This window comes from Eumetopias jubatus, unplaced genomic scaffold, assembly GCF_037043125.1.
Source record: "Eumetopias jubatus isolate StellerSeaLion01/CBP00866 unplaced genomic scaffold, mEumJub1_p1.0 scaffold_1, whole genome shotgun sequence".
NCBI lineage: Eukaryota > Metazoa > Chordata > Mammalia > Carnivora > Otariidae > Eumetopias > Eumetopias jubatus.
This window is the reverse complement of record NW_028274807.1, coordinates 52,089,159-52,115,711: the sequence shown is the minus strand read 5'-3', so window position 1 is coordinate 52,115,711 and position 26,553 is coordinate 52,089,159. Positions and strand designations below refer to the sequence as shown.

The 26,553-nt window shown below is 35.6% G+C and overlaps 1 protein-coding gene across 6 annotated transcripts in view; it reads left to right on the top strand.

The window, feature by feature from the left end:
* CBLB (Cbl proto-oncogene B) overlaps nucleotides 1–26,553 on the top strand; it is a 220,016-nt gene that overhangs the window by 159,705 nt on the left and 33,758 nt on the right. For 3 of the 6 annotated variants that reach the window (XR_003611680.2, XR_003611679.2, XM_028119166.2), the window contains exons 13-17: nucleotides 5,294–5,388; nucleotides 17,436–17,579; nucleotides 20,598–20,695; nucleotides 20,811–20,942; nucleotides 23,548–23,688. Coding sequence is in view for 4 of the 6 variants with exons in the window: in XM_028119166.2 (XP_027974967.1) it covers nucleotides 5,294–5,388; nucleotides 17,436–17,579; nucleotides 20,598–20,695; nucleotides 20,811–20,942; nucleotides 23,548–23,688 (610 nt within the window). In the remaining 2 variants the exon portion in view is untranslated. The remainder of the gene's footprint in view (nucleotides 1–5,293; nucleotides 5,389–17,435; nucleotides 17,580–20,597; nucleotides 20,696–20,810; nucleotides 20,943–23,547; nucleotides 23,689–26,553) is intronic. The other 3 variants (XM_028119169.2, XM_028119168.2, XM_028119171.2) reach the window with 3 other exon arrangements.

The following is a 26,553-nucleotide window of genomic DNA, read 5'->3' as shown; positions in this document are numbered from 1 at the left end:
GCTTCAACTAACATCTGACAGAGGACTGAGTCCATCTGGGATCTTGTGGTTCTCAGTTTCTGTGTTCCTGCCTTGGAGTTTGTTTCTCACCTTACATCTTTATAGTTCTTCCATCCAAACTGATTAAATTTCACATTTGTAAGTGCTTTCTATATGCAAGACCCTCCTGGTGTTCAGGATAACCAGAATCCCAATGTTTTCTCCCCTTCCAAATTTAACAAAAGGTTTTTATAGCAGAGAAATCCTTCAGGCAGAAGGAAAACTGACAAGGATAAGGCAAACCTGGTAGCTGCATTTTAACAGGGCTAAACATCTTATCAGCACAGATCAGCCAGACTCTGGAATCAGCACAGAGTCTTACTTCCTGCTCTAGAAGTTACTTTGTGGAGGCGAGCAAGGTACTACATCTTTGCCCCAACTCCACTTATATTTCTTACCTTTTTTTAAATGAGTAGATTTATTTATAACATAAAAATATTTCCTTATTTTTTAAAATTCCAGTATAGTTAACATACAGTGTTATATTAATTTCAGGTGTACAATATAGTGATTCAGCACGTGTGTACATCACCCGGCACTCCTCACCACAAGTGCACTCCTTAATCGATTCTGTTTCCCCCGTCCCCCCAACCCACCTCCCTTCTGGGAACCATAGTTAAGAATGTTTCTTATTTTGTCTCTCTTATTTTTCTTACTTTATAAAATGGAAGAATAATAGTACCTTATCTAGGAGAATAGTTACCCTCCAAATACCTAAATCCTCCTACTCCTCAGGTCTGGAATAAAACCAAAAGTAACAGCTAGACATAAAGGAGCAGTAGAAGTTGTAACAGTTGACATTTTCGTTCATACTAGTAGTACTTTTTTTTTCTTTTTTACAAATTTAAGACCAATATCATCATCTCTTTCTCTCCCTTCTCTCTTTTTATTTAGCATAATTCCTAATGAGTACATTGGTTGCTGAGTTAGTACAATATTTAAGCTGATGGTAGAAGCAAGAGAGTGTATATGTGCTGGGGTTGGGATGGGCGAGGGCAGGGCAGGGAAACGGCTTGGAGGAAGAGGACATCCGTGATATACAAGGAGGAAAAACAGCTTTTTAGTGTATTTTTCCAACACTACTTTCAGCCAAAGGTAGCATGTAATTTTCTCATTTGAAATAGGAGTTTTTTCCTCCTATGTTTCATGAGAATGGTAAATGTTACAATGTATCCTGACCCTCCATACCTGGTGTGCAGTTTTGTTTTATAAGAATTTTTTTTTTAATATTTATTCGACAGAGAGAGACAGCGAGAGCAGGAACACAAGCAGGGGGAGCAGGAGAGGGAGAAGCAGGCTTCCCGCGGAGCAGGGAGCCCGATGCGGGGCTCGATCCCAGGACCCTGGGATCATGACCTGAGCGGAAGGCAGGAGCCTAACGACTGAGCCACCCAGGAGCCCCTGTGTGCAGTTTCTAAAACATTTTATCGTGGGAGTAAAGGGGATGGGGATCTAGATATTTGGAAGTTGATGTATCTTCACATAACCCAGCATTCTCTCCAATTGTAAACAAACACGTGCTTGTGTGAAATAGGAACAACTCTCATGTAGACTTGTGTTCATTAGAGGGAATACTTCAAATGAACTATTAGCTTCCCATTATAAAGAGAAGAAAACTTGAGTAAGCACGAAATGCTTAAATTAGAATTGGATGTACCTGCAGGGGGAGTTCATAAAATGAACACCCGTAAATGGAGAGAAAACTCACTTTCCTTCACCATATGTCCTCTGTCACTGTGCCACTTCCCACCATCCATTAGAGGCATTTGCCCTTTCCATTTGCATCTTCACTAGATAAATGGTAAGGGGAGCAAGAATAAATTAAATTCTAATTACACCATTTGCTACTTGTAGAGAGCTGTGAGGGAAAGAGCCATTCAGCTCATCGTTAATGTGAAGTGTAAGAATTTTCTGTGACTTTCATTGACTCCCTTTTCTCTCCTCCCTCCCACCTAGCGTCATCAAATTAGCTAAGGTAATACTTTACTTTTAAATTGAATTTGCAAGCTAAGAATTATTAGGTTTATCTTGTTTTATTGGTAAGGGATTTCTTTCCAGTAGTACTGCTTCCTTTCTCTGAAATTCTCAGATTCTAGCCACATTAGAAACCTGCTCCTTAATAAATATTTTGTTGGCTAGGTATTTTATTGTTGGTGTTGGGTTGGTTTGTTTTAATTAGCTGAGGTAAAAATATTTGCATTAAAATGTTTTACAATGTCATTGGATACTTGAAATTTATCTACTTATATCCAGATACTAACGTTGTGTTAAACTATCTTTATTCGTTCCTCTTGAAAGTTTAAGAATACTGCTGTTTCTAATGTGATAGAAAACTATCTCTGACTTGCGATGTTACTTCAAGTGACATTATTCTAAAATGATCCTGTGTACAATAATCTTTTGAAGATGCTGCTAGATAAATACATTGAAAGAGTCCCCTTTTTGAGATTGTGGCTTTTGCCTTTTGATGAAGAGGCACATATTTATATGAATACCTCGAACTTATCTATAAATCTGAAGAGCTATCAAGAAATAAGTCCTCGGCATACAGTGGTTTCATTTCCAATCTGATGTCATAGAAGGACAAATTGTAGCCATATTTTTGGGGTGGTGTTTGTGTGGCTTCACATACGTGGGATAGGGAAAAGGGATTGCCTTTGGTGTTTTGTACAAATAAAAGATTTTGTCTTAAATTGTGCTAAGATGATCACAAAAGACCCGATATCTCAAGGGCCCCAAATACTTGAAGCTTAATTTTTAGACAATATTTGAATCTTAAGAAGACATTTCAAACTTCAAGATTAGCATTGATGCTATCTTAAGGCATGTAGAAATATATTAATCTAGGATAACCTAGAATTTATAATAAGTTACATGATAACTCAGATTAAACTTCTTCCATAAGTCTAAACTTCCCCTACTGTCTTTTTATTTCTTCAACCTCTTTCAGCTGTATGAGTTCTTAAGATGTTCAAGACACCAGGGGAAATACCAAATGAATAAAGCAAAGTCTAGTGAGAAGGAGACAGGTGTAGGATTAGTTCACTAAAAGATAAGGCATAGGAGAAGCATTCAGAAAGAACAATACGGGCTCCTCAAGAAGAAAAACAAATCTCACTGAGATGCAGTGTAAAAGAAGAAATAAAGAAAGCTGCATGCAAGAAGGTCACTGGCTTATAGACATGAAAAGTTTGGAGGGTGTTTGTGTAGACATGACAGGGAGGAATAGTATGGAGGAAGGGAGTATGGGCATAGTGAAGGAGGTCCATTTTGGATGGATAGAATAGAGAGCATAGGCAGGCTAGGTGAAATACAGCAGTGTAGACTGAAACCAATAATAGAGTGTCCTGAATTCTACACTAAATTATCTTTAATTTGTTAGACAGGAAAGAGGTTTTAAAGGGTTTTTTTTTGTCATTGTTGTTTGTTTTTTGGCAGAAGAGTAATAGGATCAGAATATTTAAATTTGTAGCATTTTCAATGGAGTTGTGGTACATTTGGGATAGTCAGCTGGGAAGGCAGAAGAAAAAGATGTCTCCTTAGTTAAAGAATTAAAGAAGACCTGAATCTGGGGTGCCTGGATGGCTCAGTTGGTTAAGTGTCTGACTCTTGATTTCGGCTCAGGTCATGATCCCAGGGTCGTCACATCAAACCCCGTGTCGGGCTCCACACCAAGTGTGGAGCCTGCTTGAGATCTTGAGATTCTCCCTCTTCCTCTGCCCCTGCCCCACCCCACCCCCACTCACATGCCTCTCTTTAAAAAAAAAAAAAAAAAAGGCCTGAATCCATGGGGTTTCCATATAAACTGTTTCAGTTGATGCTATCAGTCTACACATTTGAGGAACAATTTTTTTCTCCTATTTATAAACAGGCGTTTCACATTTCCAAAGAATATAAAATATTTAGTTTTAGCTCAACCTGTAATTTATTGCACTCACTCAGGCAGTGGCAGCTAAAATGATTCTAAGTTTACTAGAATGGGTGCAGGTGGGAACATGGAATTCAGAATGAGACAGTGTTTGGGATCTGTTTTGTTCACATATAACTGTAACATCGCCTCTAATGAGGGAGACATGCAAAGGAGAAATTGGAACTCTAGCACAGGTCCTAGATTTTAGAGTGACACTTCAATGCTATACGATTTAGATTGTGTAACTCTGAAAAGCAATCATTGATATATTTCAAATGTGTTCTTTAAACCATGTTTCTTATTTTAAATTGATAGAGAAGGGCATGGACTTTTATCTTGCGTTCCAAAAGCTTCAACACCATTTTAGAAATACGAGGGGAAGAAAAGAAATTGGTAATGGGGCTATCGGGCTTTTCAGGTTATATTACAGCCTTTTGCCCCCACATCAGCCTACCTTTTAAATATGAATTAATAAGAGTTTCGGTAGGAGCCCCATGATAAAACCCTAATGATTACTTAAAGATTTTAAAATACGTCTAACCTTTTTTGTATGTGTGTGACTGTGCAAAGTCGTTCTCTCTTTTTTTTAAATTGCTTTAATTCCAAGTTGTTGCATTAGTAACAAGCGGTTGTTCAGTCCCAGTAGTATAACTGAGAAACCTAGAAATCGGAATTTCTTACTCTGAGTAATTAAACACCGGCTCTCCACAGTACCCTATGAGCAAGGTAACAATTTTAGTTTGTGCTGTTCACACGAAAAATTTCATTTAAAATTGCATGCGCTTTGAAAACCAGAACAGGTCTCTCGTTGCCAATAATGTTGAAGCTTCCGCCTTGAAAGATGAAAGGCATTTCTGATTGTACTCATGTACTGTTTTATCAAGAAGTTTAAAAATGTTCTGTTAACCCCAGAGAGCTATAATTTAGAACACTTTTATTTGGAAGAATTGAAATAAGAATTGCACCAGTACTGCTTTCTCTTCATGGAATCCTATAGAGAATGGTAACTTTTCCATAAAAACTGATAGGTATTTGGGAAATTTTACTGTCTGTGTGTCTAGCTACCTGTATCAGATTTATAGAAATTATAGTATGTATTCCTTCTCAATATGTTCAAGAATCACGTTGTATTATATTTTTTACATATAACTTGGTACTCCTTTGGGTGGTGGTGAATAATCGCTATGGTGCCTCTGACTCCTAAGTAAGTTATACGGTATTTCACTTGTTTAAATAAACTGACATTACATATGCTTTTCAAAATTACAGTTTTTCTAAGAGCTGCTACTGTTTTAAGGTCCTCCAGAAGTTAAATTCTAAACAAGCCCTTTCATTTCCTTTCAGGTCTTTTCTAATGGCCACCTGGGAAGTGAAGAATATGATGTTCCTCCCCGGCTTTCTCCTCCTCCTCCCGCTGCCACTCTCCTCCCTAGCATCAAGTGAGTTCTGTTGAATTTGGAGGTCATTTGTGTGTAACGCTATGGTAAATAGTGGGTGTGAAGTACTCCATACAGAAAGTACAAGGTGAATAGAAACACATCAATAAAAATGATCCAGCCAGACTTACAAACTAATGTACCAGAAATCGAGATCCTTCCTGATTCTTTGCTGGGAACCACAGCATCTATGACACTTACCTAAACTTTGAGCACAGAGCTCGGGGAGAGAAAATTTAAGTCTTCCTTCTATCGGAGAAGAGGACAGAGTAGCACAATGAGCTTTCCCCTCCAATTTACCTCTCTCCCTGAGGGGCGTCACATTTATCCCAACTACCCAGTGTGATATCAGAAAATAATCTTTGACTCCTTCAATTTTCCCAGTTCCAAAGCCATTCAGTCACTCCCATTCAGTCACTAACTCGCATTGATTGTTCTTTGGAAGTTTTTTTTTATAATCAGCTAATTTTTCCGGTTGCCTCATAGCTGGACAACTGAAAGAATCTTACACATGATGGTATGTCCCGATCTTAGAATTTGTATCAATGGATTTTAAAATGAATTAGCTGAAAAATAAGTTAACCCGGGTTATCACATTTGAAAAATGGGGACACAAGAGACACATTGGACAGTTAGTTAAGTGGTAGATCTACCCAAGTCAAAGCAGGATAAAACCAAGTCTCCTGATTCCCATTTTCCTGCTCTTTATGTTAAATCAGGCTCCCTGCCTTTTCTCCAATATATTTCGTTTACACAGCTGATTGAATTTAAATTCTGCTTTCTCCAGATCACTTTCCTCTTTAAAACACAGCATTTGTTTTTTCTTTCCTTTTAAATTAATTCTGTGCTCTTCTGCTAGCAGTAAGATCCACAGGATTTTACCCAACTAAAACATTGTTCAGTAATTCCTAATGCTTACCCTCCAATCTTGTCTTGATTTTTTTTTTCTGGTTTTGTGAGTTTTTCAAGCTGTTTCCTCCTATGCACCATCCTTTCAGAATCTTTATTCTAAAAGTCCATGTCTCAGGCTCTATTTCTTTATGAAAACTTGTGTGACATCTTCATAATGACAGTAAGTGGTAAGACTAATTCTCATTTTTCTTCCTACAGTTTATGTCCTATACATTTAATTATGAACTCTGCTCCACTGTCTTCTAATTTTAAAGTGCTTCTCCACAGTAAAAAAGATTATAAGGTTTTGAGGGCAAAACTTTTTATTAAATTTTCTGATTCTTCTATAACCCCTTACTGTGTTTGCTGTGTAATGAATACACCGAGAGTACCTAGTTGCTTGGTTGACTATCGGGTAAGATCTCACTTCTAATTGAAAGTCTTAGAGCATCTTCACTCCTTCCTCTGCTGGTCACTGAGCTCCCCTATACAGAAGAATACAAAAGAAGGATAAGCTAAATCCCAGCCCCCAAGAAATTTGCACTCTACTTTAGAAAATAAAGTGAACATACATGAAATCCCTAGAGAACATTATGCACTAAATTGTATAATTCTAGCTTCTTAGTTTTTACTTATGCTTGGAGGAAAGACTGTTACAGACTTCGTAAGTCCGAGGCTGTTTCATAGAGGGGATGGAAATTTCCTGAGTCATGGAGAATAGACACAGTCCAAAAAGTGAGCGGACAAGAAGAAAGCAAGAGTGTGAAATGTGACATCATTCAGGGGACAGTGGGAAACTAAGCTAATTGGAGCATTCTCCAGTGGTAACTTTTCTGGGAACTGCCAGATAATGTAGCTGACATAAAAATTGGAAGCAAACACACATATTCTATATAGTAGGCTCCAAATCAGTAAGAACATAGGATATCCTAGCCTCAAATGAACTCTGGATATATATATATATATATATATAAAATATTAGATTAGATTAGATTAGATATATATAATAAAACATCTAAGTTCAATTAACTCTGGTAATTCAGAAAATGAAGTAAATAAAATGTTGCCAATTAGAGATGAAATTCACATATTCTGTTTATTAAATTCCTATTGGCAAGTGGGTAAGAAGCAGAAGTTGCTGTTTGCTTCATATATATTTAATATTAGATACCTGTTTCTCCTATAAATTAAGAATAAATTCATAGCGTAGTGTTTTATTAATATTTTTCTAGTCCTTCAGTTTGTAAGTGCATGTGAATATATGTTATCCCCATTTACTCTTGATTTTTCCCTCAGAAATGGTGCAGTTGCTTTACTTGAACAGAGAAATATTTTAACAGTATATGTTTAACAGCAAATTAGTTTTTGATTCTGCATGCTGCAAATTAACCGTAATTAACAATACAGTGTCAACTTTTAATGTCACATTTATCTCCAGTTTTTTATTCTGACTATATAGGTAGCAGTTGTTCATTGTATAAAATACGGAAACTGTAGAAAAGAAAGAAAATTAAAAAATATGTAAATATGGGCATATACATACTCAAAATATCAATGTCCAGAGTTTTAACATTTTGACTTTTTTTAGATTTTTTTTACATGATTTAGATTATATTGTAGAGGTAATTTCATGCCCTTCTTTGTTACTTAATATTTTAATAAGCACTTGTCTTAATCATTTATGAACTGTATTATTATAAAACCAGCATGGAAATTTGAAATGAACGTTAAAATAGTCAAACCTGATCCTAGACTTGACTCCAGCAATATTAAGTATTTGACTGTCTTTGAAGAAGGTAACTGTTTCTCAGGCCTCACTTTCTCCATCTGATAAACGAAGGGGCTGTTTATCTTAAAGGATCTCCAAAATTCTTTTGAGCTTCAACTTTTTAGGTTTATGCAATATGTTTTTTAAGGGGTACTCATCTATAGTGTTAATTATATATGAAATATTTGGTAATTTAAGTGTTCATTTGTAGTTGGCTGTTTGTGTCTCATTGCTGAAGCCAGTATGAGTTGGATTACTGCTCTAGTTTTGTTTGGTTTTTGTTTTTTATGTTTGGTCTACCTGGGCCTCATTAGAATGTATAACCAGAGTCCAATGAGTATAGACCCATAGCCCTAGAGGGGCATAGAGCAGAGGTCTCAGCAAATAGGGATGAAATAGGGGTGTTGGATGTTCAAGTACCTAATTCCATGTTAGACTCTTTCTGCATGTTTCAAAATCAGCCCAAAGCAAAATCACATATTACTACCTAACGTAGACTTATATTTCTCGCAAATGTTGAAAATCCCAAAGTTGAATTCAGGAAAGTCACAGCTAGCATTTACCTTTTTAAATGTACATTGTGTTGTTATAAATATTTACCAAAGTGTAATTGTTAAATTATTTGATGTTACCGTGATTCCCATTTACTTGATGTAAGAGGCTACGCTGATAATTTTACTTTCTTATAAAATTATGTTTGCAATTATGTGACTTTTATTATATAACTATCTTGAGACCTAGAAGAATATAGAATTTATTTTTAAAAAAATGTTCTGTTGAAGCAAGCTAAAACTGTACTAGTTTGCATAGTTATTTTTTTCTTAAATAGTTTTTCTAAATGGTTTCTATTTAATTAACATAATTGACATTTAGCTATAAATGTAAAATTTTAAATAAAAGCTTAAAACATGGGTACTTAGGATTTTCTAGGAGGAGATTGAAAAAAAAATCCTATGTGGATTATTTTTACTTTGTAGTTTAAATCTTGACTAAATTATATTTGTCTTGAAATAATTTGACTAGAGTTGAATAAGGTATTCCGGGGTTAAATATTATACCTCCTTTAAAGCCAAAATAAGAATTTTGGTTTGGTTAGTTTCGGAAAGTTTTGATCAGCATTATGACATGATACTGGTTTGCATTTTTAAAGAATTTCCCTGGCTGTTAATGTGGAAAATTGTCTTTAGGACAGCAGAAGTAAAAGCAGGGAGACCAATGGAGAGTGGTGTTTGTCTGATATGGTAGACCAATCAGAGCTGGTCAGGGCTTTGACTGGAGTCATGGTGATAGTTACTGGGTCAGCTTTGGGGAATATTTTGATCCAATGGTATCTGTTAATAAACTGGACATCTGTGAGGTATGATAGTCAGTGACAACCCCTACATAGGTTTTTGGCTAAAGAAACTGAGTGAATCATTGGTGCCATTTTCCAAAGTGAGGGAGACTGGAGAAGAACAGATGCGGGAACAGGACAGAGGTATAAAACTGAGACTTAGGGATCTGCTGAGTTTGGGATGCTTATCACACACACACACACACACACACACACACACACACACACACACACCTAAATAGACATTTTAAGGGAACAGTTGAACATACCATCTAAGCTTAAAATTTGTCTTATATTCAGGTGAATATTTCAGTAGGTGCTATCAAAAGCTAATAAACTTAATGCTCAAGTTTAATAGATTGGTTATACTCTTAGACATATGAATGTTAACTCTGTGAGATTTTTAACAATATAGGAACTTATATATTAAAGTATTACCTTGGAGTAGACTATGCCATTTACCCCTGAAATGTTAATTAGGTAAAATTTATTTATAACACTTATGTAGAGTAAAATTTTAGTAAACATTATCGGTTATTACCAAAATCTTCATTTGTATCCCAAATTGCTAGGGAAAATAAACTAGAAATGTAGCTTTGTGAATGTAGCCTCGACAACTGCCACTCTCCAGTGAGGGTGACCAGAGAGGTCCACGCTTCCGAACATCAGCCTCTGTGCATGTGAACATGCATGTGACTGTGGTTGTCTTTTTTTTTTTTTTTTTTTTAATTTATTTGACAGAGAGAGAGACAGCAAGAGCAGGATCACAAGCAGGGGGAGTGGGAGAGGGAGAAGCAGGCTTCCCGCTGAGCAGGGAGCCTGATGCAGGGCTCGATCCCAGGACCCTGGAATCATGACCTGAGCCGAAGGCAGACGCTTAACGACTGAGCCACCCAGGCGCCCTTGACTGTGGTTGTCTTTAAACAGTCACCAGAATGGTCTCTCTATAAATCTGAGTGTAAAACTATAAAGTTAGATCAGTGTGTGAATGAAACGATTTGGAGAGTTCCTGGTAGAGGGGAAAGTTTGTTTTGTTTTGCTTTGTTTTTAACTAGAAAGTGGATGACAGAGAAAGAAGAGAAAAAAGGACTAAGCCACAGGAGACATTAATACCATAAATACCACACTGTAATTTAAAAACACTTAAAAGGGAATGAGCTTGATGGGAATTTTTCATTTTGTATATGGTATGTACCAGGCTTCATTACGTGTGCCTAGTGTCAAAAGAGCAGGAAAACATGTTCTGTTATTGTTCACCTGAGGATCAGTGTAGGCAATATGTACTTCAGTTTTTAGAATCCTTTCTATGCTCAGTGATAAGAAATTAGTGTTACTGATTTAAATATAAGAAAAGATGGTAGAAAACTTTTTAGTGGAAGATAAAGCTGTAATTAAGAGCTACTCTGTTTTCTTAATCCTAGCAAATGAATATGGTTGCTCTTTTATTAGTTTCCAAACAGCTTTCCTCTAGTAGTACCTTAAAATCTTTTTAAGACTTGCCAAAATATTGCACTATTTTTGTTTGTTTGTTTTACCTTGGGTAAATGGAAAAGTGCATTATTACCAAAGATAACAGTCTCCTATAAATAACAATTGACATGATATATAGGGCATGGTGGAGAGGATCCTTCTTTTCCTTTTTTTTTTAAGATTTTATTTTAAAAAAACAAAAGGTTTTATTTACTTATTTGAGAGAGAAAGAGAGTAAGAGCACGCACGCACAAGCAGGGGGAGGGCAGAGGGAGAGCAAGAAGCAGACTCCCCAAAGAGCAGGGAGCCTGAGGCAGGGCTCGATCCCAGGACCCCGGGATCATGACCTGAGCCAAAGGCAGACGCTCAACCGACTGAGCCACCCAGGCGTCCCAAGGGTCCTTCTTTTCAAATTGTTCACTATGATCGCTGTGGCATTCTTCTCTTGTATCATGTAGAATGCTTGTGCATTTGATTTTTACCTACTGGTAAAACTTAGTATTTGAAACTCAGACTTAATTTATAAATCAGTAAGATTATTCGGGAAAATAAAGTTTTGTTCAAATCGCCTGCAAAGCAGTTTGACCACCCTAACATAGGTTTTCTAGTGAATCTTCTGTTGAGACATTGATGAAAACAGTTGAGGGTTGCAAGTATATCATTTTATTCCAGTCTCAACAAAGAAAGCAATAATGTGTGGAGAGTGTATAAAATAAAGATGAATATTATTTTTCTCCCTTTTATCATAGTATTATAATTTCTAAATTCACATAGAATTGCAGTGCCTTCTCATCTTTTATGGGAAAACAACATTTGGTGGATGGCTATAACCTGGATGGCGGGGGGAGTGCCGTTAATTCCACTAATCTTTGATTTTCTCTAAAAGCTATGATGAGAACTGATAGAACATTAGTCCTAGTGGTCTGACAAACCTGTTACTTATAATTTACAAAAAGAACTCATTTATGATCACAAAAAAATAGGTAGCCTTAGAAATGTGAGCCATTAGGGTTCCCTGGGTGGCTCAGTTGGTTGAGTGTCCAACTTGATTTCAGCTCAGGTCATGATTTCGGTGCCCCCGCATCGGGCCCTGTGCTGAGTGTGGAGCCTGCTTGAGACTCTTTTCCTCTCCCTCTATCCCTCCCCTGATTCACACATTCTCTCTCTCTCTCTCTCTCTTTCTCTCAAAAAAAAAAAAAAAAAAGAAAGAAAAGAAAACTGTGAGCCTTTGGATGCTACTTAAATATACAATGTAAAATATATTCCTTATACTGTCTCTTTTTGGTCCCACAGAGGCATAATCTATCATATATTCTCCATTTCTCCATGAACATATCGATCCATTGATAGAAATGTGTAGGGTTAGAATGAGATTTTATTTTCATATTAAGCAAGGGCATCTTTGCATATTCCACAACATTCAAGCATTTCTTAGTTTCTGTTAAGATTTCATTGACTTCTCAAAGTTATTTGAAGGCCACTAAGAATATTCAGCATATTTGTGAAAGATGCTTATCTACAATATCTAAAATGAGTTAAAATGAATTTTTAATTTTTAAAATGAAATTTTCCCTGGTTAAAGCATAATTTATGTACAGTAAAATCCAGCTTTGTGAGTTCTAACACATAGCCATGTACTCACCACCACAATCAAGTTACAGGACAGTTCCATCACTCCAGAAAATGTCAATGTCTCCCCTCACCCCAAACCCCTGGAAATTACCAATCTGATTTATGTCCATATAGTGTTGCCTTTTCCAGAAGGTCATATAAATAGAGTCATGTGGTACATAGTCCTTTGAGTCTGGCTTCTTTCTACTTAGTGTAATGCATTTGAGATTCATCCATGTTATCAAGTGTATCCATAGTTTGTTCCTTTTTATTGCTCCAGAGTAAGTATTCCATTTTAAAATGTACTGTGGCTTTGTTATCCATCCCTCCACTGAGGGACATTTGGGTTATTTCCAGTTTGGGGTGATTACAAATAATACCACTTTAAATATCATCGTGAAGTCTTTAATGTCCAACATATATTGAAAAATTAGATTCTCAAGAAAAGTATGTGTTTCCTCAGTATCTATCTTCTTGATTTCTAAAGCAGACCCCCTAAAAATTTTAGAGATGGACACTGGTTCTGAGTAAGTTAACTTAAAAATGTAACTTAAAATTTGTTTCTCCAATTTATATACAAGTTCGTGAAATGCTTACAATTAAAGTTTATAGGAAAGCGCATGTTAAACATAATGATATGCCACACCAGCTTTTCTCGATATCATGAAAGAACCCTCAAAATCAGTATGTATTATAAAACTCACTCTGATATACTGGGGAAATTACTTATTTTTGGCATATGTGCAATCATTTCAAATACAGCTTTATTTTGTGTCACCACTTCCCAGGGCTATGATTTCTGTGAGTTAAGTATTTTCCCTGTTAGGATTGTGATAATTAATACAAGAATTATGGACTAGTGTATACAGCAGGTTCTGAAGATTCAGTTTTAAGAAAAGATATTTTTTAAAACCTTGCCTTCAGATATGATTAAACATTCTTACACGTGGAAAACGAGTGAGATAATTTTTTAAAAGGCCTTTATAGATTACAAAAGAATACTAAAAATGATTGTTCTTTTCCCCTTAACAGCTTGGTCATCTATTCCTCTGATAACCACTCATTTTTATCTAAAAGCTGTGAGTGCTCCCCCAGACACACACCATGCCAGGCCTTTGTTGACTCAGGGTCTATCCTTAAGCATTTTGCAATTCAGGACAGAAATAGATGACAGACATAGATGAATATATAGAAAACACAGTGTCAGTGAAGGAACATATACTAAATACCTATAATCGAACAAATTAAAGTTGAAAGAAAATTGTTTTGTCGGGCAATGTCACAAGAGGTTCATAGATAGACAATGAAAGTGGATATTTCTACTCTGCCTTTTTTTCTGGAAAAGTTGATGGACTGAGTTATCAAGAATTACTCAATTGAAGGAAAGAAAAGTACACAGCAAATGGTGGTGTTTGAGTTATAAGTTACATAAATAAAGCCAGTGGGATATGCAGGTCACCCCTCTGATTATGTGCCTCTCACACCAAGAATATAAAATGCTATAGAGGAGTATATCTGTGAGTTTGTTTTGAAATGTAAAAATCACTAAGAACAGCGTTGGAAAATATATTATTGGTTTGTTTCAAGTGTGCACTTGCAGAAAATGGATGTATTTCTCACTGAAGGCTCAGATAACTAACACAGTGAATTTAACAAGAGGTGCAGGTTGGGGAGAGAATGGCCATGCATCTTTGAGAGGATGTGTCCTTGTGCATTACCCGAGTATTAACTCCAGAATGACAGTCACAGTGCAGAGCGCTCCGTGAGTGTAGGATGATAATATAAAGGGAATGAAGTAATGGGTGTAAATGGTGAGATGGGTTACTTGGCAGCTTTAACTTGGAACCAGCCAAATACAATTTGCTCTGCTTTGTTCTTCTGATACCCCAAACATTTCTCAGAAGCCAAATCAATGACTGAAAATTTTCTTGTGTCCCGTAAGTTAGGTATTTTCTCCACTGCCAAAAGTAAACACACATGATAGTTAAGGAAAATTATGAAACTAATTCTTTTACCACTTATTTAGTGGTGAGTAAAACTGAACCTACTTTTTGAATTAGTCTGTGAGGAGAAAAAAAAATTCCACATATAAGTACAAATAGTGTAATTATTTACATGAATTGAGATTTCTCTTTCAGTATTTTATATACAACTTCTTTATCTTATTTGTGCCTTCTCTTTTTAAAAAACTTTATTTTTTAGAGAAGTTTAGAGTAATTAGAGACTTTAGTTTTTTTAGAGTCACAGCAAAATTGAGGAGAAGGTACAGTGGTTTCCCTTATACTAAGCCCCCCACCCACATGCCTCCCCTTTCCATCATCAACATCACCACCATCATGGTACATTTGTTAAAACAGCTGGACCTATATTGACACATAATCACCCAAAGTCCAGACAGTACATTCCTGTTTTTAGGATAGAAACTGCTTTTATTTTTCCCTTCAGTACTGGATAAGAATAATTTGATATAAAAAGTTATGTAATGCTGAATAAAATGTACTGGAACGAGGGGTACCTGTGTGGCACCGCTGGTTAAGCATCTGACTCCCAGTTTCGGCTCAGGTCATGATCTCAGCATTGTGAGATCAGCCCAGCATCATGCTCCCTGCTGAGCATGGAATCTGCTAAAGTTTCTCTCTCCCTCTCGCTCTGTCCCTCCCCCGCCATGCATTCTTTCTCTGTAAAATAAATAAATCTTTTAAAAATTTTTTAAAAATGCACTGGAATGATATTCTTATAAACTGGCTTATCTAAGTAGAATATTATACTGATATAAGAAGTTTGTATTAAAAACACAAAGAAGAAAAATAGTATCCGACTTTTTCGAACTTATTAAAATGGTAATAAATGGGATACTTAAGCACTTTTTTTGGATTTAGATAGAAATGCCACTTAAGGCATTTTTCACTTCTAGATATAATCCACTAAAATCCACTTAAGCTAATAATCCATGATTAGTAAATTTTAGCAGTAAGCCTTTATTATTACATAAAATCTTAGGTGGGCTTTACTTTTCATTTTCTTCAGAAATATTCCATATGTTGATTTGCAGCAAAGCAAAAGAGTGGGGGGGGGGAATTACCCAGATGAAATTCTTTATCACTGAAGAGAAAATATAGAATCAGCCATAACAGATGTGATTTCAAAAACTATCCATTCTTGTCTCAATATGCAGTGCTTCTTTGGAAACTCTTAAATCTTTGGAAATAACCCTCAACAGGCAGATGGTAGATTTCTAACATTGATGTTGTTGAACATTTGGTTAACAAGTCTTTTTCTTTTATACAAGATATGCTTGAATTGCATAGGAAAAAAAGGATTCATTATGAATGAAAGTATATTAGGATATAGAAAGGATGTATATTCTTTCATTTGCTGATAGAACCCATTTTGGTCCTTGAGTTAGGTAAATCGATGTCCATGGTCATGTTTGAATTCCCTACTCTAACACCCATCAAGATCACCATTTTGCAGTCCATGTACTCCCCAGCCTTCCTTTGGAATATACATACCTCTTCTAAGGTTACACCATAGGAGGTGTAACCCGTAGGTTATTAATCAGGTCATTAGCTTTGGCTCTGGGCCGTGGATTTTTTGTCACTGTGTCACTGTGCTTTCATCTCACTATAAACTGTCATCTGAATTTGGAGATTGTTCAAACAAACAAGAATTCAAAAATCAGTATTGAAAAAGTCCTCAAAGACAGGTAAAAATATGCTTTTGAAAAGTCTTAGAAGGGATTTTTCTTTAATCTTTGAACTTTCTAAGCATTCAAATACATAGTTGAAACTTAAACTTTTACGTTTTTCACAATGTCTTCTTGTAATGGGCACAAAGAAAAGCCCTTAAATTTTTTCTCGTTCTAACTAGTGAGAAGAAATCTAAATGAAAAAGTTATTTCAGGCTTGATGGCACATGTATCAAAGGATTCTTGCTCCCTCTACAGAAGGTGCTTCAAAATTGCAGTCACAGGAATTAAAAAAAAAAAAAAAAAAAAAAAAAACTGTTAATGAAACAGAGGTTTCACCATGATTAACAAAAGCTTTGGGTTTATATACACCAACAATGTCTTGCAAATTGGTTCGATGCCAAAAAGTTAGGGTAGCTGCGTGTGTTTCTACTTTGATATTTTTCACTTGCATAAGCAAGGATTAGATTAAACTCCATTAGCGACAACTGTGAAAAACAGTAGGTTTTGTTTCCTTGTTTGGCTTTGTTTTATTTTGTTTATTTACTCTCATGGACAAGTAAAATGCTTGAAAATTTATTGTGATATTAGATGGTTGTTGTACTCATTTTCATTCTTTTTTATTTAGCCAGGGAATTGAAGCCATGAAAATAATGTACTGTACCTCAAAGACTTAATAAGCTCTCGTATTATCTACTCCTAATTGTTCCAGTCATTTTTAGTTCTTAGTAGTTGTTGGGGAAAAAAAATTAACAATTTGAATTGTACTTGAACTCCACAGGAGAAGGAATTAATTTAATTGAACTGGATTTTTTTTTCAGCTATAGGTAATATTCACAAAAGACAGAAAGTTTGACCTTTCTATAAAGACTTCATTAATATATAAAACTACCAAGCGTATATATTTATTATCTTAATTTACCCATTTTAATGTACCCAGGGAACAAAATGTTAATATTTTAATAGCTTTGGTTTGGATAATTTTATACATTCTCTTTTAACTTCAAGACCTTTTTATTTAATTTGACAGGATACTAGTTTTTCTTACTGTGCCATTTAAAATTATAAGTATGAAAATTCTTTTATTTCATCAATAGACTCTTAACAAAAGATTGAAAATCCTTTTCATCTGTATTTAGTATAAGAACAGCCCTTCTGATGTTACCCTGTAATTGAAAAATGAACACAAGTGACAAAGTAGCTCCTTTGATTTGAATATATCACATCCGACTTGCCTGTTCTGAATTGTTATGCTGAAACTAGACTGGATTTTCTTCCCTCTCCGGTAGGTGTACTGGCCCGTTAGCAAATTCCCTTTCAGAGAAAACCAGAGACCCAGTAGAGGAAGATGATGATGAATACAAGATTCCTTCATCCCATCCTGTTTCCCTGAATTCACAACCATCTCATTGCCATAATGTAAAACCTCTTAGGTAAGCATACAGGCCGCTTTTTATCACCTCACATCTGCACAAGCATTATCATTGTGGTTTTTTTTAAGCAACTGAATTACATGTATTTAATTAAAAATCCTTGATTTCTTGGTCAAAACAACCTCTTCCTATATACTATTTTCTGCATTATTTTCAGAGAAAACTAAAAGATGGAGATTTCACATTAATCAGGAAGTCATTTAACTAAATTAATCAACTAGTAAATCTAATGGAACATTTTGTTGCCCCTCCCCCCCACAAAACAAATTATAGTCTAATAATGCTGTACATTATGTATTGTGATTAATTCATGAATTTTCAATACGCTATTTTCAGTGCATATTATCAGTTCTAAGCACATATCTCATGAAGAAAAATCACTGCCCCAAAACTATTACCCAGCCTTCCTTAGAATTTTTTTTCATGATGTAAAGACTAGTATAATATATATTCATTTCCCTTCTTGATATGCTACCTACTTCTATCCATCATATCTTGAAGAAGTAAAAACAACAACAACAAAAAAAAAACTAACTAAAAGTATTTCCCTTAGCTGTATTTTTTTTAGTCAGGAACTATTTTACTTTTCCTTAGCTCGAATAAGGTTGTGAGGGATAGTGTCTTTTTTTTTCTTCTTGTCAGTTGTTTGTTCTCCTTATGATGGAGACTCCCGTGGTCTTTGAAGTGGCAGCTCCACTGAGGTGTATAAGTTACTAAAAATGGGTGGCGTGTATTGAAATATTAGTGTGTTTTTAAGTAGAAAGATGATTCTGCACTTACATAATTGACATAGTAATCTGTAATCTCAAATATTTTTCTTTTTTCTCATTTGACTTACACAAGGTACTCAGTAAGTCAAATCTTGGTTTTAAAACTTACTTTGTGAGCTCATTGCCTTTGTGAGACGGAATCCCTGGAGCGATGCTCAGCACACAGCATAGGGCTCGACTCTGCTGGTGGCCCAGACTTCCTGCCTTCCAGCAGCTCTTGGTTGAGGATAGAACTGCCAAACGCTTCAGCCATCTCTGTCATCTTTCCTTCATGTGCCATTTCCTTTTCAAGGTCAAGTCAATCAGTGGAAAGCATTTTATGAGTGGAATGTTTCCTTTTTTTCGGATGAAAAATCTAAAAAATGTTTTAGTGCCTTTGAGTATCACATGGAGGTGAAAATGCAATACTTGGAAAAAAGGAGCAAATCCTCATTTGAACCAGAGAGCTGCCTACATGAGTGATCCTGGTTAGAATTATCAACACTCTGGAGAATTCTTAACCTGGATTACTAACATCCTGCAGTCTAGGGCTTCATATTTCAAAACAAGAACCAAAGCATTTCATGCTAATCAGTGGTGTTTAAGGCATTTGTTGATAAAACAGTATCATGGAGAAGATAAATTACTGAGAGGCAATTTCTCATATCAGAAGAGCCAAATGTCTACTACTCTTATTAGAAAAAAGTTATTCCTTCACATCGAACACAAATTGTCACAATTTTTAGTCCTTTTGACTCTGACAAATGTAGAGTAATTTTTAAAGACTGAAATAAGATGAGCTTTTTTGGTTTCCTTGGGATTTCATTTTTTTCATTGCTGAAGAAGTGAGAGGTATAATTTAAATGCTTTAAATTTTAATTGTCAGATCATATTGGATGAGATTTTTGGTGGCAGGCCTCCCAAATCCTGAAAATAATGACCACCATTACCATCTTTCTATTGTTATAGAGAAGTAATAAATGTTGATAATCTCTAACCTTAATTGGAGTGAATTTTTTATCTAATTTGTTCTCGAAAGCCAATGGATGAAGTAACTTCTTATGTCCTCCACAGAGCACTCTTTAAGCTCTTTAAGCTTAAAAACTTCCTTTTCCCCCTTTGGAACATCAGAAGAAATAAATTGTCAATATGTGGAAAAAGTCAAACAGTAGATGAATAATTCAATTCAGTTTCAGTAAAAATCCATCATTATTATGAAAATTCAATACATGATAACTATTTTAAAATGAACCATCTCTGGCACCTGAAACAGATGTGGCCACCAGAGAGAATGGGAATGAATTTCAGATGAAGCACTCTTGCAGTAACTATTTAAGTATCCACTGTCTCGTCCATTATGTATGTACTTTTACTTTGCCCCAAGAATTCAGAGTAAATCAGAGAAAAGGAGAATACAAACTCTGTTTCCTGTAGCTTTTTGTGAACAGAATAACTTGGTGAGCAGAGAGTTCATTGTTACACAGCTATAAAGACAAAATATGCTCTGTACTTTCACTTCCTACTATATTCCCATGGCCCGGTTTTGTCCATTGTGGTCATGGTATGATTCCAGTGTATTAATACAAACAACAAGAAGACTTTTTTAGTAAGTATTATCCTTTACAGACACCCAAATTAAAATATTTGTCATGTACCCAAGGCCTTTGCCAAAGTCATTTGTCTACAAGCCGCTAGAAGTGCGAGAGTTTTGGTCATAGTGGTAGTGAAATTCTAACACAGACCCTATGTCTTCAAATATGCCCATCAGAATTTTAATGAAATTTTGGAACATTTAATAATTCTTCTTTGATGGGCTCTAGTTTATTATAAGGAAAGCTTAAATTACAGAAATAAAAATATGTTAAATACCATCAGCAAATAATAAAGTCATTGGGACTATTACATATTTATTTTTGCCTTACTACATGTTTTTCTTCAAAAACTTGACAAGGTATTATTGAACTCATCCAAATATGTTAATTTTCACAGATGTGTTTAGCTTATCAAAAATTTTTGTGGCCTTTGTAACTCTTGATTTCACTTTAAAAAAAGATTATTTGTCTCCATGAGATATTTACTTCTTCTTTGTAAAAATAGTTGAATAAAAATATCTAGATTATATTTCTTATACCTTTTCCAGAAAAGGAAATTATATTTGTTTTCAAGCTTGGCGTATCAGCAGGGTTGCTAGTTCATCTCACCCTCCAAATTACTTTTAAATGGAAAGTAGTTTTTCTTAACGATTTTTGTCCTTTGATCTCTGCTTTAGGTCTTGTGATAATGGTCATTGTATATTAAATGGAACACATGGTACATCTTCAGAGATGAAGAAATCAAACATCCCTGAATTAGGCATATATTTAAAGGGTATGTATAAAACATATTCTCTTTGTGTTCTAGATCTTAATGGTCAGAATTTAAAGGCAAAATTCCATGCCATTGTTGTACTGAAAATACATTAAGATTTTGTGTTATCCTCTAGGAGATGTTTTTGATTCAGCCTCTGATCCAGTGCCATTACCACCTGCCAGGCCTCCAACTCGGGACAATCCAAAGCATGGTTCTTCACTCAACAGGACGCCCTCTGATTATGATCTTCTCATCCCTCCATTAGGTTGAAACCTTTAAAACAATTTTCAAACAAGCCACCCTGCCTCTTCTTTCAGTTAATATCTATCTGAATTATCAGACTTCAGAGTTCAATGTAACACAGACTTACAAGGTTATGAATTTGTCTGAATTAGAATGGATTCTCTAGGTAGTGGTGGCTCTCAAGTTCATGCAACCACTATTCCACGTATATGATTGAAGCAATGGTGTACAGGGCTGGCCATCAGTCTGCATTTTATCAAGTCATCTCTTTACGTATTAAATGCAGTCTAAAAAACCTGTGAGAGCGCATTCTTCCTTCCCCTGAGCCCTTGTGTTCTAGTAGATTTGAAATGTTCATCTGAGATTTTCTTTAAATACAATTCTTAATGAATGTGTACTTACTCTTTCTTTCAGCATAACATGGCCCAGTTCCCCTTACTTAGCTAATTACATTATGGAAAATTATATATGTTATTGTTAGAGAACTGAGAAATAGATTCTGTCTTATAATCACTGCAATTACACATCCAAAGAATCTCAGTCTCTTTGGTTCGAATTTTAATGTAAAGTACACTAATGTGTGTGTGTACATGCGTGAAGGTACACATGTATGTATGTTAAAGTTGGCTGGTGCTGGTATCTGTGTTTATTAATTCTAGAAGTTTCTCACCTATTTTTAGAGGAAGACAAGTAGAATCTCCACATACCTTAAGGCTTCACAATAACAAGTAACCATAACATAAAGTAATGTATGATGAAGGTCCATCTATAAGCTTCTCTGAATCAATTATTATGCACCAAGAACTGTGAAATGACCCTTTTGAGTTTTTCCCAGACACCGTCAACCCGTGTATCTAGTTATATAATTGCAGTGTCTTTTGCTCCTGCTCTTTCCGTAGCTCAGTGCTTCATTCTCACTTCATCAGTTACAGGCACCTGCTAACTTCTTTACCTACAGTTTTTTTTCTCCCTCCCACTTCTTCCTATGTGCTGGTTTTTGACCTGTTACCCACGTCTTCATGACCTAGATCAGCATTGTTCAGTAGAACTTTATGTGGTGATGTAAAGAATCTATATATTCACCTGCACGACTGTGGATGGAACTGAATTTTAATTTCAACTAAACAGCTGTATATGGATGGTGACTACCATATCAGACAATGCAGATCAGTGCTCCAGCCTGTCTTTGTAACTCAACCTTCCTCCAGCCCTTCATGTACATCTCATGCTTTATTTATACTATTTATACTATTCCCTCTGTCTAGAAGACACCATCCTTGCATTTAATGAATAAATGTTTTTGAGCCTCTGATATCCCAGGCCTTTCTGTTTTTGATAACACCTTGCTGAATACCGCTTTCTACTTTTCCTGTCCCCCTTACAATGTGGAGCTCTCTCTGTGAGATCTGAGGGACTCTCACCTGTGAATCATACCTCTTTGTGAGTTTTTCTTAGATCTTCTTGTGGAATCTAAGCTCCTTGCATCAGGACCTTGTGATTTTGATCTTCACATTACCCATGTGCCTAGCATGGTGCCTGACATTGAGGGGCTGAAAAAAGGATTTGGATGAATTAAGATAATGAATGTAGCAGATAGCCTAAGGTTGGCAGGATAGCAAAGCTCTCTTTCCTCCCCTCTGCCACACCTCCAAATGTTTTAAGTTAGAAAAAGACTTATTATCATTAGAGAAAATACTTTGAATATGTTTTGTAAGGCAAGTTGGATGAATGATAAAACTATTTTTTTAATATACCTTTGGCTTAAGTCAATAAATTTAAATATATGAATTTTTATTATGGGAATATGTAGGTGTTTGCTTATACCCTGTTTTATTCACAGAGTATTTGAGATTACTTACAAAAATATATACATTGCAATTTTATTGTTTTAAAGAATTGAGATAAGGGAAAATATGAGTAGAATAGTAAGATGTGACAAGGGAAAAATAAGTAGACATAAAAGCATACTGCAATATTCTGTAGTTACTAAAGCTGGGAAATATGCAAATATAAGTAGTTTGGGGACCACAGAAGAGAGTTCTATATTTAACTGTTCCTCTTTAGCGATATCTGATAAATCGAAAAATACATTTCTCTACTATAGGTACATTTTCTGTATTTTGACAATGAAATATATGGAACATTAGTTTAAATGAATTAAAACCCAGAAGAATAAACTTTAAAAGATAATCTGTTCTGTGACATTAAATTTTTTGTGCACAGTGTGATTTTCTAATAAGAGGCTATGAACTCTTATTGTTAAATAAAAAGTTCTGTTTTGATGGTACGACCTATAATAATTTTTAGTTCAAACTTCGTGTCTTAATATTATAAAGGTTACAGGTAGATAGTAAGCTCTTTCATAACCTGCAGTGCTGCTTTTTACCAGAAAGGCCTGGGTGTTTGAAAGGTTGGCACATGTACATGTGTGTTTGTATGCCTGTGTTTCTCTTCAGACACTCCCAGAAAGCAGCTTTTGTTCTCAAAGTTGGTAAACTGTGGGATAAACCCTGCAGGTGAAGTTCTTTATGAGCAGCAAGAGAAAATCAATCATTACTTTGGCCTGATGCTGCTGTGTTTTCATTAATGAAGTTCTGCTGTTGATATTGACCTTTCTTTAAATGCAGGTGAAGATGCTTTTGACGCCCTCCCCCCATCGCTCCCACCTCCCCCACCTCCTGCAAGGCATAGCCTCACCGAACACTCCAAACCTCTCGGCTCCAGCAGCCGGCCATCCTCAGGACAGGACCTTTTCCTTCTTCCTTCAGGTAAGAGGGAAAAGCCAAAGAAAACTTTTCACTTAAAGCAAGAACATTTCTAAGATCGTACTGTCAAATAAACATCAGTAATTTACTGGTTTCTAACTCCCTAGCAGAAAAATCCAGGTAGAAAAAAACAGCAGTTGGGTAGGTTTGCTTGTCAGTTGGTTGATTTAATGCAAAGGATTACAGGGGCGCCTGGGTGGCTCAGTCGTTAAGCGTCTGCCTTTGGCTCAGGTCATGATCCCGGGGTCCTGGGATTACAAAAATGTCAGAAGCGCTAGGAATCCTAGGTGCTATAGAGCTCGTCCAATCCAGATAACATCCTTATGCCACAGAAGGCATCCCTGAGACCCAAAAGGGCTTGGGAGAGTAGTGATGAGGAGAGAATTTAGACGCTCCCGATTCGGAGTGTAGTATTTTTTTCCTAATAGTTTTAAGTTTACTAGCTATGGCTTCGGGTCATAATTGTATTCAAAAAGATAATGTTTTGTTAAATTGCATTATTACAACATCAGTAGATAAGTTTTTCTGAGGAATCTGTATTTTATTGTTACCATTGTTATTCCTTAATATCTCAATATATCTATTCAAAGTATTCTTTTTCAAGGAAAAATTACTACATACGTTGTTTGTTTTGTTTTGTTTTGTTGCCTTTCAAGTGAGGAGTAGGAATAAAAACAAAGAGGCTTATAATAAACCATCCGCTCCATTAGAACTGTCAGGAAAAAATAATCAGTTACATTGAATCCGCTGCTATTAACTGTTCTGATCTTTCACGTTGGTGAGACTGATCCGTGTTTGGAAACCTTTTTCTCAATTTGGTTTGGATGAACAGAGGGTAAAATTTTTCTAAGAATTAACTTACATTTTTATATTAGATAAATCTGAAAGTTTTTAATAAGTGCTCAGTTTGACCTTGGGCTGCCTTGGTGTCTCGGTGAAAACTTGGGAATCTTCGCCATTATCATTTACCATTAGTATTCATTTTCCTAGATTTTTTTTTTCCACTCAGTTTGATAACTTAGAAGATTTGAGATTAGAAGATTTATGGATGAGACACACAAATTATATACCTATAACTTGGAATAGGTAACTTCAGTTTCTAAAAGATTCATTTTTTAAGAAATAATTTTGAATTTAGTTTTTCATCAGTAAATAATTGAATTGTCCTCTGTATCACCTGCTTTGTGAGATGGCTCCCTCCCCTCCTGGGGTCTGTGAATTCACTGGATACTACCAATCAAAGAGCGAGGGTCATACCCCTTCTAATCCAAGCAGAAAGCATGGATAACTATTAGGCTTCTAGGAGTGCCTGGGTGGCTTAGTTGGTTAAGTGTCTGCCTTCGGCTTGGGTCATGATCCCTGAGTCCAGGGATGGAGACCCGCGTTGGGCTCCCTGCTCAGCGGGAAGCCTGCTTCTCCCTCTGACCCTCCCCTCTCATGCTCGCGCGCTCTCTCTCTCTCTCTCTCTCTCTCTCTCAAGTAAATAAATAGAATCTTAAAAAAAAAACCCAAAAAACTGTTAGGCTCCTATTTATTCTTAGATCATAAACATGAATAACATTTGCTATCTTTTTCACTTATTCAGTTATTCAAATCTGTTTTTTTATACATGGACTTTAACATTAAAAAAAAAAAAGTCACTCTAAACTTTAGTTAACCTTTCCTAAGGCTAACTTCTGGATAGTCTCTGGTCAGATTCCTTCAAGGTCCCTGTCACCTTTTATTTATGTGGTGTAAGCCCCATTAAATAAAAGCCAATGTAGTGCCTTCTTTTAAAATTAAGTCAAGTTTTCTGGGAGTTGGAAGAGAACATTTTACACAAATACACAGCTTTACCTGTTTTTAATCAAAAGAGTTAATTGTAAAATGTTTTAGTTATCAGATTTTATTTTTCATTGTGCTTTACTTAAAAAAACTTCATAAAAATACTGTCGATATTACTAAAAAAATTACAAAATGAAAATGCACCATTAGATAAAACAAAAGTTGTAAAAACTCTTTTTATTTCATATATAGGTTTGCTTGTTTTGATGTTGCTTGGCTGTCAGGCAGCTCAGCAATAGTCATCCTTAACCTATGGTGTGAGGCTAGTATGGGGCCAGGGCGTATCATTGGAACCTGTTGACCGTCTCTTGACCTTCTTTTATACATGCAGGTAGTCTAATTCCATTCTCAATAGTGTTGACATCCCTTGATAATAAATACTTCTAAGAAAAGAAATAGTAATTTCTTTTCCTCTTCCAGCCTTTCATATCATTAATGTGACAAATTTCTAGTCTGTTGCCAGATCCTATATGAGCTCCACTGAGACAGCTGCTTTTAATCAATTCTATTTATTTTTTATTAAAGCATAACTAACGTACAATGTTATATTGTTTCAGGTTTACAACATTGATTCAGTAATTCCTATATGCTCCTCAGTGTAGCACACAAAAAGCGTAGTCACCTGTCACGAGACAGTGTTGTTATAGTATTATTGACTATTCCCTGTGCTGTACTTTGAGTCTCCGTGATTTATTGTATACCTGGAAGATGGTACTCTCTTAATCTCCTTAAACCACATATGTCAGAGTTCCTCCTTTTCTTTTTTTTTTTGAGTTCCTCCTTTTTAAAAGAACTATTTTAATCCTTACATAATAATAGAACATGGTTTCTTCTGACTCATAAACAAGCATTTAAGTACCATTTTGCAAATGATTTAATACATTATGTATCTAAAGTAGATGTGTGACCTTTCTGCACTCTTATTTCAGTGAACTTCATTAAAGAACCCTCTATAAATGATGAAAGTTTGACTCCCTAGTTGTAGACCCATAAAAGGGAAATAGAGGGGATCGCTGTCTTAAAGCAGACTGCATGAGCATTGTA